The sequence below is a fragment of the Sus scrofa genome, unplaced genomic scaffold (genome assembly GCF_000003025.6).
Source record: "Sus scrofa isolate TJ Tabasco breed Duroc unplaced genomic scaffold, Sscrofa11.1 Contig2345, whole genome shotgun sequence".
NCBI classification, from domain to species: domain Eukaryota; kingdom Metazoa; phylum Chordata; class Mammalia; order Artiodactyla; family Suidae; genus Sus; species Sus scrofa.
Window position 1 is genome coordinate 47371 of NW_018085072.1, and position 16618 is coordinate 63988.

A 16618-nucleotide genomic window follows, 5' to 3' on the forward strand; every position below is an offset into this window, starting at 1 on the left:
TTCATGATACTTGAATCACCAGTCAGTTAGAAGTGGAACTGACCACACAACCTTTGATGGCCTTCCCAACCCTGACCTTGCATAAGTGTCTACATGAGAAAGTCAGTAGTAACACTCTCTTTCCTTGCCTGCCCACTCAAAATTCTTTCAACAGTGTAGGATAAAGTTCCATCAGAGGTGACATCACAGAGAAAAGAATCTTGTGAAATGGACTGTTTTAACTCTAGTGTTCCTCCAGAAATATCACAGTATGGCCTGACGGAAGTGCATCTGATGAAAGAACTATGACATATTTAGAAGTAATGAACTTTCGGCATCCCAAATTGCCTTTCCAGCTGAGATCTGGGAAGGAAAACATGCTGTTCCTAAATATATTAATAAATATTTTGCTTCCAAGGAGAATATGGCTCTTATTTTAACAATAAGGAAAAAGTCAGATATCCACAAATTCGTATCTTTTCTTGAATTTGTCAGGGAAATGAGATCACACAGCAACCAAGTAAACTGAATCCCACAGAGTGACAAGACCCTCCAAGGGAGTAAGGATACAGGATCGATTTCACCTTTGGCAAATGAGGTGGCTACCACCCTAGTAGGTAAAAAGAAACCAACTACAATTTTAACACATCCTTAAAGGTAAAATATAGTTACCATGTCAGTTTGGAATAGCTGGAATCTGAACGACAACAATAACAACAAAAAAAGAGTTCGAACTCACTCAAAAGCTCTTTTCTATAGACTTTCATCAGATGCCCAGGAGGAAGATTGGGGCCAGAGCAGGAGACTGGAAAAAGCAATTAAGGGTGATCAATTGTTGCAGGGGGACATTCAGGAAGCCCCTTCCATCTCCCCAGATCCTTCCCTCATCAAGAGAAAAAGCCTCAAGCCACTGAAGAAGCAGGGGAAAACCTTCTGTCCCCAGATCCAAGAGGAAAATCTCTCCCTTCCCCAGGCAAAATTCATCTCTCTTGTGGTTCAGGGGAGGCTGAACACTCTTTTGAGCCTAGGATCCTACAGGCCACCTACCCCTGGGAAGGACACAAAATGCTTTCCCATCCAAACCAACCACAGGTATCAGGCAGACATTGACGGCCATATGAAGGAGGGGCAGGAACACTGAGAAAGTTTCACTCCTGAGATGGAGGAATGCAAAACCTGTCCAAGCCTGAGGCAGCCAAGACAACAAAGAACCCACACTGCCCACAATTCGATCCCACCACTAAGTAACAAGCAACAAGAGTTTACTGCTGATAGAGGAGCAAGAGCATGGAGACCATCTCTGTGACACAGCAATGCTGGAACTGCCCACAGTTGAGGGTGAAGAAGTGCTGAGAAAAACTATTTAGTTCCAGGACCCACTGTAAGCACAGGTAATTCTTACAATTAATTATAATAATACCTAATTATTAATTATCATAATTATTAACACTGGAATCATTTGAAGCTGTGGAGTACTAAAGGTAACAGTGGCAACACAAACCCAAATTTAACTCACCTCCTGACTAGACCAACTCAACCCCCGACACACACTTACAACCTGATAGAAAAAAGAGGTGTGCCCATTTCTGAGCATAAATGTTATTTACCTCAGTCTCTATACTGCTGTACATGATGTCCAGCAATCAATCAAAAATCATGAGACATATTTAAAAAAAAAAAAAAAAAGTCAAGAGAGAAAGCAATCAACAGAACAAGACTCAAAGATGACTGAGATGTTGGAACTGTCAGATAGGAACTTTAAAATAACTACCATTAGGAAGGGAGGGTAGTTAAATTAGGAAGTTAGGACTAACATTACACATTACTATCTAGTAAATAGATTTTAAAAAAAGAGGTCCCTAATGGCACAGCAGATTAAGGATCCAAGGTTGTCACTGCTGTGGCACAGGTTTAATCCCATACCAGGAAACTTCCACATGCCATGGGCATGGCCAAAAAAAAAAAAAAGTTAACTAACAAAGACCTGCTGTAAAGCACAGGGATATCTATTCAATATTCTCTAGTGACCTATATGGGAAAAGACTCTTAAAAAGAACAGATGTATGTATATATATAATGGATTCACTCTGCTGTACACCTGAGACTAAAACAACATTATAAGTTAACTATATCCCAATAAAAATATTTTATAAATAATAAAGTAAAGCAACTGCCATTAATATGTCAAAGCATACAGTGGAAAAGATAGATAACATGTATGAATATAAGGGGAATTTCAGCAGAAAGATGTAATAAAAAACAGGAGTCAAAGGAAATGGTAGGATTCAGCAGCTGAAGGGATACTGAATTATAAGATCTCTGAGCTACCTTTAACCCTGACATTCTATGATTCTAAGACCACCACTTCAATAAGGTAGGAAAAGAAAAATCAAAATAGGAAAATACATGGTTTATATGGAGAAAGCATGAGGCAACTGTAACTGCCCACTTGGAATTTTTCCCTCACATTTTCAATTTAAAATATTAAAATAATGAGGGAGTCCCCACTGTGCCTCAGCAAGTTAAGAACCAACTAATATCCATGAGGATGTAGGTTTGATTCCTGGCCTCGCTCAGTGGGTAAAGGATCCAGCATTACTGTAAGCTGCACAGGTCAAAGATGTGGCTCAGATCCCAGATTGCTGTGGCTGTGGAGTAGGCTGGCAGCCGCAGCTCCGATTCAACCTCTAGCCTAGGAATTTCCAAATGCTGCAGATGCAACCCTAAAAAGAAAAACAAATAAATAAATAAATAAAATATTTTAAAAATGAGATTACTATACATACATTTGTTTGAAAGTAAATTCTATTAACCCAAGACTGTCTGCTTTTTTTTTTTTCATTTTGGCCATGCCCAAAATGTGGGAGTTCCCAGTCCAGGGATCGAACCTGAGCTATAGCAGCAACCCAGATGATGCAATGACAATGCCGATCTCTAACCCACTGAACCACAAGGAAACTCCTGCTTTGTTTATTTCAAATAAAATAGAAATATCTAAATTGCCTTGCTTTTTAGAAGCATGGCAGACTGAATCTTTCCTTTTTCTTAGAAATCCTCTCCATTTTCATAACTTATTTATAATTCTAACTTCAAAAGATTATCCAAACTACCTACATTATGCTTAATCTTTAAGAAGAAAAATTTTGACCTAAGATATGTCTATTGGATAACTTTTAATGGGTGACATTTATGATACAGGAAGAATAAGTTTTGTGTTTAGTACATATTAGATGAAAGTGTGTTCAAAGAAAAAATATATAACATACTTAAAAAACAGGGCAACCAGAAATCAAAACCAAACATTATATTCACAAAAACTAAAAAGAAAAGTACACAAGCATAAAATAAATGGAAATCATCCAACCAAAAAAAGAAAGGAACAAAGGAGAAACATAGAATCAACTGGAAAACAAGGTCTAAAATGGCAATAAATACATATTTATCAATAAACTACCTTAAATGTCAATGGACTGAATGCTCCAATCAAAAGACACAGAGTAGCAGAATGGATAAAAAAGCAAGAGCCTACAATCTGCTGTCTACAAGAGACTCACCTTAGGGCAAAGGACACATATAGACAAAGTGAAAGGATGGGAAAAGATATTTCATGCCAATTAACAAGACAGGAAAGCAGGAGTTGCAATACTCATATCAGACAAAATAGATCTTAAAATGAAGGCCATAAAGAAAGACAAACAAGGACACTATTTAATGATAAAATGATCCATTCAAGAAGAGGATATTACAATTGTCAATACATATGCCCCTCAGATAGGAGCACCCAGATATATACAACAAATGCAAACAGACATAAAAGGAGAAACTGATGGGAATACAATAATAGTAGGAGACTTTAACACTCCATTCACATCAGTGGACAGATCCTCTAGGCAGAAAATCAATAAGGCAACAGAGATCCTAAATGACACAGTAGAAAAGTTAGACTTGGAGTTCGCATTGAGATGCAGGGGAAACAAATCCAACTAGGAACCATGAGGTTGTGGGTTCGATCCCTGGCCTTGCTCAGTGGGTTAAGAATCTGGCATTGCTGTGAGCTGTTGGGTAGGTCACAGATGCAGTTTGGATCTGATGTTGCTGTGGCTGTGGCGTACGCTGGCAGCTGTAGCTCCTATTCAACCCCTTGCCTGGGAATCTCCATATGTCATGGGTACAGCCCTAAAAAGGAAGGAAGGAATGGAGGGAGGGAGGAAGGAAGGAAAGAAATAAAGAAAGAAAGAAGGAAGGAAGGAAGGAAGGAAAGAAAGAAAAGGAAGGAAGGAAAGAAAGAAAGAAGAGAAGGAGGGAGAAAGAGAGAGAGAAAGAAAGAAGGAAAGAAAGAAGAGTTAGACTTAATTGACATTATATGCAAAAAAAAATTAGAATATACATTCTTTTCAAGTGCACATGGAACATTCTCAAGGACTGACCACATACTGGGGCAGAAAATGAACCTCAACAAATTTAAGAGTATAGAAATTATTTCAAGTATCTTCTCTGACCACAATGGCATGAAACTAGAAATCAACCACAGGAAAAGAAATGAGAAAAAACTAACTACATGAAGACTAAACAACATGCTACTAAAAAAAACCAATGGGCCAATGAGGAAATCAAAAAAGAAATTTAAAAATACCTCAAGACAAATGATAATGAAGACACAACCACTCAAAATCTATGGGATGCCACAAAAGCAGTGTTTAAAGGGAAATACACAGAGATAACAGGCCTTCCTCAAAAAAGAAGAAAAAGCTCAAGATGACAACATAACCCACCACCTAAATGAATTAGAAAAAAAAAAAAAGAACAAGCAAAACCTAAAGTCACCAGAAGGAAGTACATCATAAAGATCAGAGAGTAAATCAGTAAAAAAGAGATTCAAAGAACAATAGACAAAAAATCAATAAAACCAAGAGCTGGTTCTTTGAAAAAGCAAGTGAAATTGACAAACCAAGACGAGGGGAGGAAAAAAACAAATAAAATAAGAAATGAAAAAGGAGAAATCTCAACAGATACTGCAGAAATACAAAAAACCATAAGAGAAAACTATGAACAATTATACACCAACAAATTTGACTACCCAGATGAAATGGACAACTTGCTAGAGACTTACAGCCTGCCAAAAGTGAATCAAGAAGAAATAGATCAACTGAAAAAAGTGATCACTAGAAATGAAATTAAATATGTAATAAAAACACTCCCTACAAATAAAAGTCCAGGACCAGAAGGCTTCACAGGCGAATTCTACCAAACATAGGAACTTATACCTATTATTCTTAAACTTTTCTAAAAGACAGATGGAGAAGGAACACTCCCAAAGACATTCTATGAATCCACCATCACGCTGATACCAAAACCAGACAAAGGTACCACCAAAAAAAGAAAACTATAGGCCAATATCTCTGATGAATATAGATGCAAAAATTCTCAAAAAAAAATTTAGCCAATCAAATTCAACAACATATAAAAAGGATCATACATCACAACCATGTGGGATTTATCCCAGGTTCACAAAGATGGTTCAACATATGCAAATCAATCAACATCATACACCACATTAACAAAAGAAAAGTCAAAAACCACATGAACATCTCAATAGATGCAGAAAATGCATTTGAGGAAGTCCAACATCCATTAATGATAAAAACTCTTACCAAAGTGGGTATTGAGGGAACATACCTTAACATAGCAAAAGTCATTCATTACAAACCCATAGCAAATATAATACTCAATGGAGAAAGCTGAAAGCCTTCCCACTAAAATATGGAACAAGACAAGGATGCCCACTCTCACCACTTTCATTCAACATAGTATTGAAGTCCTAGCCACAGCACTCAGACAAACAAAAGAAATAAAAGGTATCCAAACTGGAAGAAAAGAGGTGAAATCGTCACTGTATGCAGATGACATGTTACTATACATAGAAAACCCTAAGGATTCTACACAAAACTACTGAACCAATCAATAAATTCATCAAAGTAGCAGGATACAAGATTAACACTCAGAAACCGGTTGCATTTCTGTATACTAACAATAAAATATTAGAAAAGGAATATAAAAATTCAATATTTTTTAAAATCGCACCCCCAAAAATTAAATACCTAGGAATAAACCTGACCAAAGAGGTGAGAGACTAATATGCTGAGAACTATAAAACATTAATCAAGGAAATTAAAGAGGATTCAAAGAAATGGAAAGCTCCTGAGTTGGAAGAATTAATACCATAAAAATGGCCATACTATTCAAAGCAACCTACAGATTCAATGCAATCCCTATCAAATTACCCATGACATTATTTGCAGACCTAGAACAAACAATCCAAAAATGTGTATGGAGCCATAAAAAACCCTGAATTGCCAAAGCAATCCAGAGGAACAAAAACCAAGCAGAAAGCATAACTCACCCAGACTTCAGGCAATATTACAAAGCCGCAATAATCAAGTTAGTGTGCTATTGGTACCAAAACAGACATACAGACCCATGGAACAGAATAGAGAACCCAGAAATAAACCCAGACACCTAGGGCCAATTAATCTTTGACAAAGGAGCAAGAATATAAAATGGTGCTGGGAAAACTGGACAGCCACATGTAAATCAACTGGAACACACCCTCACACCATGCACAAAAATAAACTCAAAATGGCTTAAAGACTTATACATAAGACACCATGAAACTCCTAGAAGGGAACATAAGCAAAACATTCTCTGACATCAACCTTACAAAGGTTTTCTTAGGTCAGTCTCCCAAGGCAACAGAAATAAAAGTAGAAATAAACCAATGGGACCTAATCAAACTGATTAGGAAACCATAAAAAAAAAAAAAAAAAAAAAAAAAAAAAAAACCCAAAAGACAACCTACGGAATGGGAGAAAATACTTTCAAACAATGCACCCGACAAGGGCTTAATCTTTAAAACATACAAACAATTTATACAACTCAACATCAAAAAAACCCAACAACCTAACTGCAAAATGGGCAAAAGACCTGAATAGACATTTCTCCAAAGAAGATATACAGATGTCTAACAAGCACATGAAAAAATGTTCAACATCACTGATTATTAAGAAATACAAATCAAAACTACTATGAGGTACCACCTCACACCTGTCAGAGTGGCCATCATTAATAAGTCCACAAATAACAAATGCTAGAGAGGGTGTGGAGAAAAGGAAACCCTCCCTCACTGTTGGTAGGAATGTAAATTGGTACAACCACTATGGAAAACAGTATGGAGGTACCTTAGAAAACTATATACAGAACTAGCATATGACCCAGCAATCCCACTCTTGGGCATATATCAGACAAAACTTCCCTTGAAAAAGACACATGCACCCCTATGTTCACTGCAGCACTATTCACAACAGCTAAGACATGGGAACAACCCAAATGTCCATCAACAGGTGAATGGATTAGGAAGATGTGGTATATATACACAATGGAATACTACTCAGCCATAAAAAAGAACAAAATAATGCCATTTGCAGCAACATGGATGGAAATAGAGACTTTCATACTGAGTGAAGGAAGTCAGAAAGAGAAAGACGATACCATATGATATCACTTATATCTGGAATCTAATATACGGCACAAACAAACCTTTCCACAGAAAAGAAAATCATGAACTTGGAGAATAGACTTGTAGTTGCCAAGGGAGAGGGGGAGGGAGTGGGGTGGATTGGGAGCTTGGGGTTAATAGATGCAAACTATTGCTTCTGGAATGGATTAGCAATGAGATTCTGCTGTTCAGCACTAGGAACTGAACTATGTTGAGTCACTTATGATGGAGCATGATAATGTGAGAAAAAAGAATGTATACATGTATGTGTAACTGGGTCACCACACTCTACAGTAGAAAAAAATGTATTGGGGAAATAACAATTAATTACAATTTTAAAAAGAAAAAAATAAAAAATAAAATAAATAAAAAGAACAAAATAATGCCATTTACAGCAACATGGATAGAACTAGAGACTCACATACTAAGTGAAGTAAGTCAGAAAGAGAAAAACAAATACCATGATATCACTTATATCTTGAATCTAATATACAGCATAAATGAGCTTTTCCACAGAAAAGATACTCATGGACTAGGAGAACAGACTTGTGGTTGCCAAGGGGGAGAAGGAGGGAGTAGGATGAACTGGGAGCTTCAGGTTAATAGATGCGAACTATTCCATTTGGAACAGATAAGCAATGAGATCCTGCTGTACAGCAGTGGGAACTATATCTAGCCACTTGTGATGGAGCATGATTGCAGGATAATGTAAGAAAAAGAATATGTGTGTATGTGTGTGTATGTGAGAGAGAGAGAGAGTCACTTTGCTATACAGTAGAAAATTGACAGAACACTGTAAATCAACTATAATGGAAAAAGTAAAAATAATTGAAAGGAAGGAAGGAATGAACGAACGAACGGAAGGAAGGAATGTAAAGCAGCTACTTCTCTTTTGGCAGGTGTCCATTTGATAACTTAGGGTTATTATTCCCAATGATGAGTTAGTACTACCACTAAAATGACAGTAAGGAGTTTTTTATTAAAGCATAAATTCACAAGGACAAACAAAAAAATGGAAACAACAGCAACAACACTTTGAAGTTGCAGAGATCAGCAATGGGCGGCAAATGACTTAGTTGACCTGAGAAAGCTGAGTTCTAAAAAGCAGTGGGAAGGCAGTAAAGCAACTCAATCTATAATGCAGCATCCCCAAGGTATTAAGAATTTGGTGGCATAAAGAATCTCAGGAAATGGGTATAAAAATGGGACTAAAAACAGAAGAGTTGCATGTCATTTTAGTAAGAAGGTCATTTGGTAATTAAGGTTCCAGATAATCAATCTGCACAAAGAGGAAACCTATGCTCCCCATCCCAGCAAAATCGTATTCTCCAAAGGAAGTTGAACAGTGGGTCTCCAGACCGAGGGGAGAGGGGACACAGATGAGGGACACTCTGCTCTACCTGAGCCTCTCAACCTCACCTGTCTCATGTTTCAGCATGGAGGGCTCCAAACAACTGCACATCTCACCCCCTTCCTTGTGACTCCTGCCTCCTTTCCTGAGATTTGAGCATTGAAGTCATTGCGGAACACTTCTCAGCACCCATATCACACACCTCATTTCAAGACTTCTTATATAGTAGCAGTACTCAAATACAAACATACTGATCAGCTCAGAAAATGACTCACACATATATGGCCAATTGACTTTTAAAAAAGAAAAGTCAAGGTAATTCAATCAGAAAGAATGATCTTTCTGGCAAATGGGGCTGATATAATTGGATATACAAATAAAAAACTCACTCTTACACTATACCACATCACAAAAACCAACCCTAAGTGCATCACAGTCTTAACTGTAAAAGCTAAAATTACAAAATTGCTAGAAGAAAAGAGAAGCAAATCTTAGCGACTTTAACAGGTAGACAAAGATGTCTTTGAACAGGTAGACAAACTATAAAAGAAAAAAATTTATGAGCTAGATTTCATAAAAATTAAAAACTTTAATTTTTTAGTTAAAAAATTTTAAACTTTTTAAATTTTTTAATTTAAAAAATGTAAAAAACTTTAATTTTATAATTTAATTTTTTAACTTAAAAAAAACTAAAGGGAGTCCCGTTGTGGCGCAGCAGAAATGAATCCAACTAGTATCCATGAGGATGCAGGCTCAATCCCTTGCCTCACTCAGTGGGTTAAGGATCTGGCGCTGCCATGAGCTGTGATGTAGGCTGAAGACACAGCGTGGTTCCCACATTGCTGTGGCTGTGGCACAGGCCAGCTCCAATTTGACCCCCAGCCTGGGAACTTCCATATGCCTCAGGTGTAGCCCTAAAAATCCCCCCCAAAAAAATATATATATACTCAACATCATTAGTTAAGAAAAGGAAAATTAAACCACAGTAAGATACCACTACACACCCACTAGAAAGGCAAAAATGAGAAGGCTGACCACACCAATTGTTAATAAATGGAACTCTCATGCAATGCTGACAGGAATGAAAGAAGGAACAACTCTAGAAAACAATTTGGTAGTTTCTCAAAATGTTAAATGTACACTACCCTATGACCTAGCCATTCCACACCAAGGTATTTATGGAAGAGAAATGGAAGCATACATCTATACAAAGACCTGTACGTGAATATTCATAGAAGCTTTATTTGTAATAGCCGAAAATTGGAAACAGGTGGTAAGCAAATTTTGGTATATCCAAACTTCAGCAATAAAGAGAAACAGATTATTGATAAATGTGACACTGTGGATAAATGTCAAGACTATCATTCAGGATGAAAGAAGCCAGAACACCAAAGAATATACACCATCTGATTCCATTTATATAAAATTCTAGACAACTGCCTTGGCTTCTTTGTCAAAAATGACAAAAAGCAGACAGGTGGTTGCCTGAAGAAGGGGGAGAGGTGGAGATGGAATGAATCACAAATGGACATGAGTGATTTTGGGGGTAAGATAGTTATCTTTGTCTTCTTGACTACAGTCATGGTTTCACAGGTATATGCACATGTAACAACTGATCAAACTGTACACTTTAAATATGCAGCTTATTGTAAGTCAGTTATACTTCAATAAGACTAATTTTAAAAAAAAAAATCGCAGTTCTATAAAATTAAATTTCCAGTTATTACCTGTTGTCTCTCTGAGGTCAGGATAATTCATCAATAAATGCCCTTTTAACTGACTACAATTAACTCCTACGTTGGCCTCTTCAATACTGAAAGACTTTGCCCTACATAAAGCGAGCAGACAACACTGAGAATAAGCCCACTCAGGCTCACTAGGTGTGATGCTGAGACTCATGATGGACCCATGACCTCCTCCTTCTGGTAGTCCCACCACTGTATTATTCCCTCTCCTCAAGTGTGGGTGTTATTTGTCCCTTGCTTCTAATCAAGAGAACATGGCAGAGGTGAGAGGATGCAGGAGATTACATACATGTGGTTACATCAATAAGGCAGGAGCACTGGTCTTGGACTTTCTCCACACCTTGCTGGCTCTGAGAAATCAAGCAGCCCTGTTGGGAAGGCACAGGGCAAGGAATCATGGGTAGCCTCCAGGAGCTGAGGGCAGCCTCCAGCCAGCAGGAACCTGAAGCCCTCAGTCCTACAACCTCAAGAAACGGAATCTGAAATAGGCATGTGAGTTTGGAAGCTGAGCCTCCAGATGAGAACCCTTCACTCACTGACGCTTTACTGCAGCCTTCCAGGAAACCCAGTTAAGCCGTAACTAGAATCCTAACCCACAGAGGATATAACAAATATCTGAAATAACAAACGTATGTTGTTTTAAGCCACTAATTTGTGGCAGTATTGTTTATACAGCAATAGCTAACTAACATACTAGGTGTGTATGTTTATCAGAAGAAGAAGCATAATAAAGGGGAAATGCATTTGATATTCTAATATTTTCTTCATCTAAATACAATGACACAAACTATAAACAATTGTAAGATAAAAAAGTTTGGAGGAGATCAAATTATTTCTTTCAGCTTTTCTTTGTCTGAAAGGGAGAAAGTAAAGAAACATACCTGAGAAGCTTACTTTAAGGCATACCTATATATAAGCTGTAACAAATCTTGTAAAATAAATGCAAATGAAAACAACTGGCCTAATGCCCTTTAATTTACTTTCATGGTATGTTGTGTTCTGCTTTTCAAAACGTAGCACATTAGCATTTGCAAATTTTATCACGTTCTTTGAAATGCAAGCAAAGTCTTCCAACACCTCCACTGATCACCTCTCTAGGAGGAATAGCGGCATGCTGAAGGAAGGTCTACTCTATTTTTCCTCAGAGATTCCAAAGAAAAGAACATCAATTACACCTCCTTCAGGCACTCTGAAATACAGCAATCAAAGAGCATTTTCTGTTGGAAATGCAAGAATGTATGTATTCCCCATATCTTTTAAAAAGCCACTTCCCAATGTCGCTATATCCTCTTTTCCAGTCCCCAGTCATCATCCCAACAGGGCTTCTGTGAGATGCACAAGCAGTTAGAATCTGCATGGTTCTTTCATTTTTCTGTAAACATAATCTCCAACCCTGCAAAGGATAGTGAAAGGCAACCCAAGCAAATCTTCCCCCTCAGTAGTTCTGTTTTCTGCTCTGATACATTTTCAGAATCAACAATGGATACAGCAGAAATTGAAAGAACACTGCATATCAACTATAACAAAAAAACTTTTAAGTTAAAAAATAAAATAAAATTATACACTTCAAAAAATGAGTATAGCACAGGGAATTAATGTGGCTTCTACTTTCTCACATGCTTTTTGCAATGGTGTGTGTGTGTGTGTGTGTGTGTGTGTGTGTGTGTGTGTGTCTTTTGGTTTTTGCTGTAAGGTCACCCTACGAATTAGGTCATAAAGGAAGTCACTGGAAATCAGCATGCATTCTCTGAGAAGAGTGATGTCATATTTACTGTTCCTGTTGCTAACCAAGACACTCAGCTTAAAAGATTTTATGAGAAAAACTTATTAAAAAAACAGAATAATTTAAATTCTCTTAATTATGAAAATGTTACAAGTAGTTTAAATTTATTAAAACAAATATTTTAAATTTAGCTAAAATTTTTCTAAACATAAACATATTTAGCACATGAAAGCCTCATATGGTATATGTTCAATACATTAAAATAACTCCAAACGCTGTTTAGGTTTATGTTTGACCTGAAAGTAATATAATAACCAAAATAAACATTTAAATATTTAACAAAAATGTTTGCCTTTAGAGAATTTAGCTAAAACATAATGTGCATAGAGGAGTCAAGGAAATGATGAGTGATGGCCAAGCAGGACCAATCTCAAAGACAGCAGAAAGTAATCTTTTTCTTTCAACAAGATTCCTTTTAATAAAATCATTTATATATAAGGTGGAACCATTCCTGTCATAAATAATAAAGTAAGAAAGGAAACATTAAGAACATGCAGAATTTGAAGATGTTACTAAGAACATTAATTACAATAATTTAAGAAAAATAAGTAGTTTAAGGATTATCCCCAAATTATTTGAATATCCTCTTTATATTAATAAGTATGGGAGTTCCCGTCGTGGCTCAGTGGTTAACGAATCCAACGAGGAACCATGAGGTTGCGGGTTTGATCCCTGGTCTTGCTCAGTGGGTTAAAGATCCAGCATTGCTGTGAGCTGTGGTGTAGGTTGCAGATGCAACTCGGATCCCGTGTTGCTGTGGCTCGGGTGTGGGCCGGCAGCTACAGCTCCGATTAGACCCCTAGCCTGGGAACCTCCACATGCCACGGGAGCGGCCCAAGAAATGGCAAAAAGACAAAAAAATAAATAAATATATATATATATATTAATAAGTATGTGTGTATGTCAGACACAGAAAGAACAACAATCAGAGAGAGAAAGAAGGGTTAATTGTGTATATGAAATGAAAGTAAGTTTCAAAATGGCAAACAGCAGGGCAAGAGCATGAAGGGTCTGGCAGAAACCACAGCCTTGATGGAGAGGTTAAAGGACTGACCATGTGGATGAGATTCAGAACTTTCATTTTATTTTATTTTATTTTGTTTTTTTGGCCTTCTTCCCTCCCCTACAGCTTCCTGTATCACTGCCCAGAACCTGCAGTACAGTATCCTCCAGAAGAAACAATAAAGGAGAATTTAAGGACTTTGGGAAGAAGGACAGGGCTAGTAAACTTCATGACAGTCCTCAAAGAATAGAAACAAAATATTTAGAGTTTCAGTTTTAGTTGATTGAGTTAAGGACCCGACATAATGTCTGTAAGGATGCCAGTTCAATCCCTGGCCTCGCTCAGTGGGTTAAGGATCCAGTGTTGCCATAAGATGTGAGGCAGGTCACAGATTCAGCTTGATCAGGTGTTTCTGCGGCTGTGGTAGGCTGACAGCTGCAGTTCTGATTCAACCTTAGCCTGGGAACTTCCACATGCTGCAGGTGCAGCCATAAAGCGGGGGAAAAAAAAAAAAGAAAAAGAAAAGCAGGTGCAGTCATAAAAAGAAAAAAAGAAAAAAGAAATGAAATATTTACCCTTCCCACAGAGCCTGGCCTCTAGAACAGAAATGAGAGGAAGTGACGCAGCCGCTGCAGCAGAAGAAGGCAGAGCAGCAGAGAACATCACGACAGCCAGCCTGGCACCTCTGTGCCAAAGCTAGATTCACTTACCTTTTCCTGGAGCCTAATGTTATCCCACACCTTGGTGCACACCATGCACTCGAAGGCCTCAATGTAGTTTTCCTGCGTGATGTCCTGCACCCCCCACTTCCGTTCCCTGAGAGCAGTGAGGAGGCGATGGTTGGAGATCTCGCCCTTCAGCTTCCACTCCAGGTAGGCTGCATACAGTCGGTCATCGTGATCCAGCCGTCTGATGTAACTTGCCAGTTCTCGAGGGTGAGAAAATGCTGATACCAGAATGGCACTTCTATTGCTCGGAAGCCAGTCTGCGATACTGGGGGACCCGTAATACACAGGGACGACCCCCAGCTTCAGAGGTCTCCAGAACTTCTCTGTGATGTAGTCATCGCAAACCGCATTCTCAAAAGCAAGGATGAACTTATACTGGGCAAGGATCCTATAAAAGCCTTCGGCGTCCATAGAGGCTGGACTGTTCAGCGGCTGAGGGAGATCTCTGTTTCGCAAGCACTCACCATAGGAATCAACCTCGATGTACGTCATAAGTTCTCGAACATAGCTGTCCCTATCTGAAGGTGGGTCACAGTCAGACTGTACGTACACCAGCGGAGCAAGGCTCTTTCGAAGGTTGTTTTTGGACTGCAAGGGGACCAGGTACTGGAGTGACGTCAAGACCTCTGGGCCCTCCAGGTACTGGGTAGTTAAGGGCAGGTGGGAATGGCGGCTGAAGGTGGCGGTGTAGTTAAACAAGGTGATGACTGGCTGGTGAAAGAGCTTATAATTGTTTTTTGGAGACTCTTCGTGAAAAAGGGCCCAGTCGTGATGGGCTTTCCGAGGTAGAGGTAAGCTATCTATGTTAAAGTCAGTACCTAGGAGAAGAAAAGACAATGCTAGTGTGTCCAAAAGAACTCCGGTGTTGACGTTTGAGTCCACCTGAGTGTGGTATATCAGTACACAGAGGAGTGTGAGGTTACATATAAGAAGCATGTTACAGTGTCTGCAAAATGCCTAGCAGTCAATCATGAAGCTTTCACCCTAGAAACTCCTCAGAGAGAGCCTCACCAAGGAAAGGGACCCTCTCTTTCATTATATGAAAAAGGAAAAGGGAGTAGTGTCTAGCCTGGTCCTAAAGAATTCATTCCACTGCAATTAGCTTTTCTTCCCAGAGGTGTTGCCTAGGAGAAGAAGGGAGAAATAAAGAGATATACAGTTCTTTAAAAAGAAAAGCTCAAGAGAAAGGAAGCCAAAAAGGGAAAAGCAACCAGCTGGGCAGATTGATTAACTGAAAAAGTTAAATCATGCAAAAAGTAGCCAGAACAAATATACAGGACAGTTTTTTTTTTTTAATCCAAAATGATCGATTTTGACAAAGTACAGTGAATCAATCTTAGTCAAAATGGCAGACAAGAGGCTTTTAAAGACTTAAGAGCTGATAATAGCACTATGTTACAGACCACTGCAGGATGGACAAGAATTAACAAGCACATCAAGAAATAAAGAAGGCATAACAGGATTATAATTATGAGTGATTCCAGCTTCCACTGGATTAATCGGGGAAACCTTTGAAACATGATAACGTGCAGACAGACATGATGGATGTGGTAAGCCATTGTTTCCTGACTGTGTGGGTGGAGACTCAATCAGGAAGAAGTTATTTCTATAACTGAGAAAGAAGAATTAAGACAATATCATAACACATAACACAGAACCTCTAAAGTGTTCCAGACACTGATGATTTTTTGGTCCAGTGATCTTTCTAAACGTAAAAAAATGACATACACAAAAAATCCATCTTCTGGCATCCACTGGGGGAAAAAAACAAATAAATTCTTCTAGTGTAATAAAATATATCCTCTGGTAGAATTCATAAAAATTAATTATGTAATGCCAGTGCACACTCTCTCAAATAAACACATTCTCTCTGGTGCCAATAGTATATTAATGAGAAACCAATTAATCAAGAAAGGTTTTAAACAATTAAAGACCAAATAAGATTATGCTGGAGGACACAGATGGAGCACAGAGAAACTGCTGAAGAAAGTATTACTGTCTTGACAATAGGCTTCTATTCTCAATAGTCAGGAAGGAAAGACTAACATCAAAAAATGGTTATATATTTGTTTACTTGGCATTTGCTGTATTGGACCTTTAGCATCAAAAAAAGTTGGATGGTCAGCAACAGTTAACAGACAAACATGAGGACATGAAAGAGAACCTGAGAAGAAAAACAATTTATAACATTGAAATGGTTGCTGCTCATAAAGGGTCTAGGCTGGTCAAGTGGCCAGCGACAGGAACCGAACCCATAAACTTGAGTTAAAACAAAAAGTTTCCCACCCACAGTAGAGCAGAGATTCAAGGCCATTTGCCTAGGAGAGGAAGAACCAGAGTCCAATCCCTAGCAATCAGAGACAGGGACCAAGATATGAGATTAAAGGTTGGAAGGATTATGGTTTAAAACCAGTGGGTCTAGAATTAACTAGGGGACCAGGCACAGATGCCTTGAGTGAGGGACTCAAACACCATGG

The 16618-nt window shown here is 38.2% G+C and overlaps 1 protein-coding gene across 11 annotated transcripts in view; it reads right to left on the bottom strand.

Moving 5' to 3' along the window:
• The window catches only part of FUT10 (fucosyltransferase 10), a 111962-nt gene that overhangs the window by 42956 nt on the left and 52388 nt on the right, over positions 1-16618 (bottom strand). For all 11 annotated transcript variants that reach the window (XR_002341171.1, XR_002341170.1, XR_002341172.1 and 8 more), the window contains one exon: positions 14124-14959. Coding sequence is in view for 8 of the 11 variants with exons in the window: in XM_021081788.1 (XP_020937447.1) it covers positions 14124-14959 (836 nt within the window). In the remaining 3 variants the exon portion in view is untranslated. The remainder of the gene's footprint in view (positions 1-14123; positions 14960-16618) is intronic.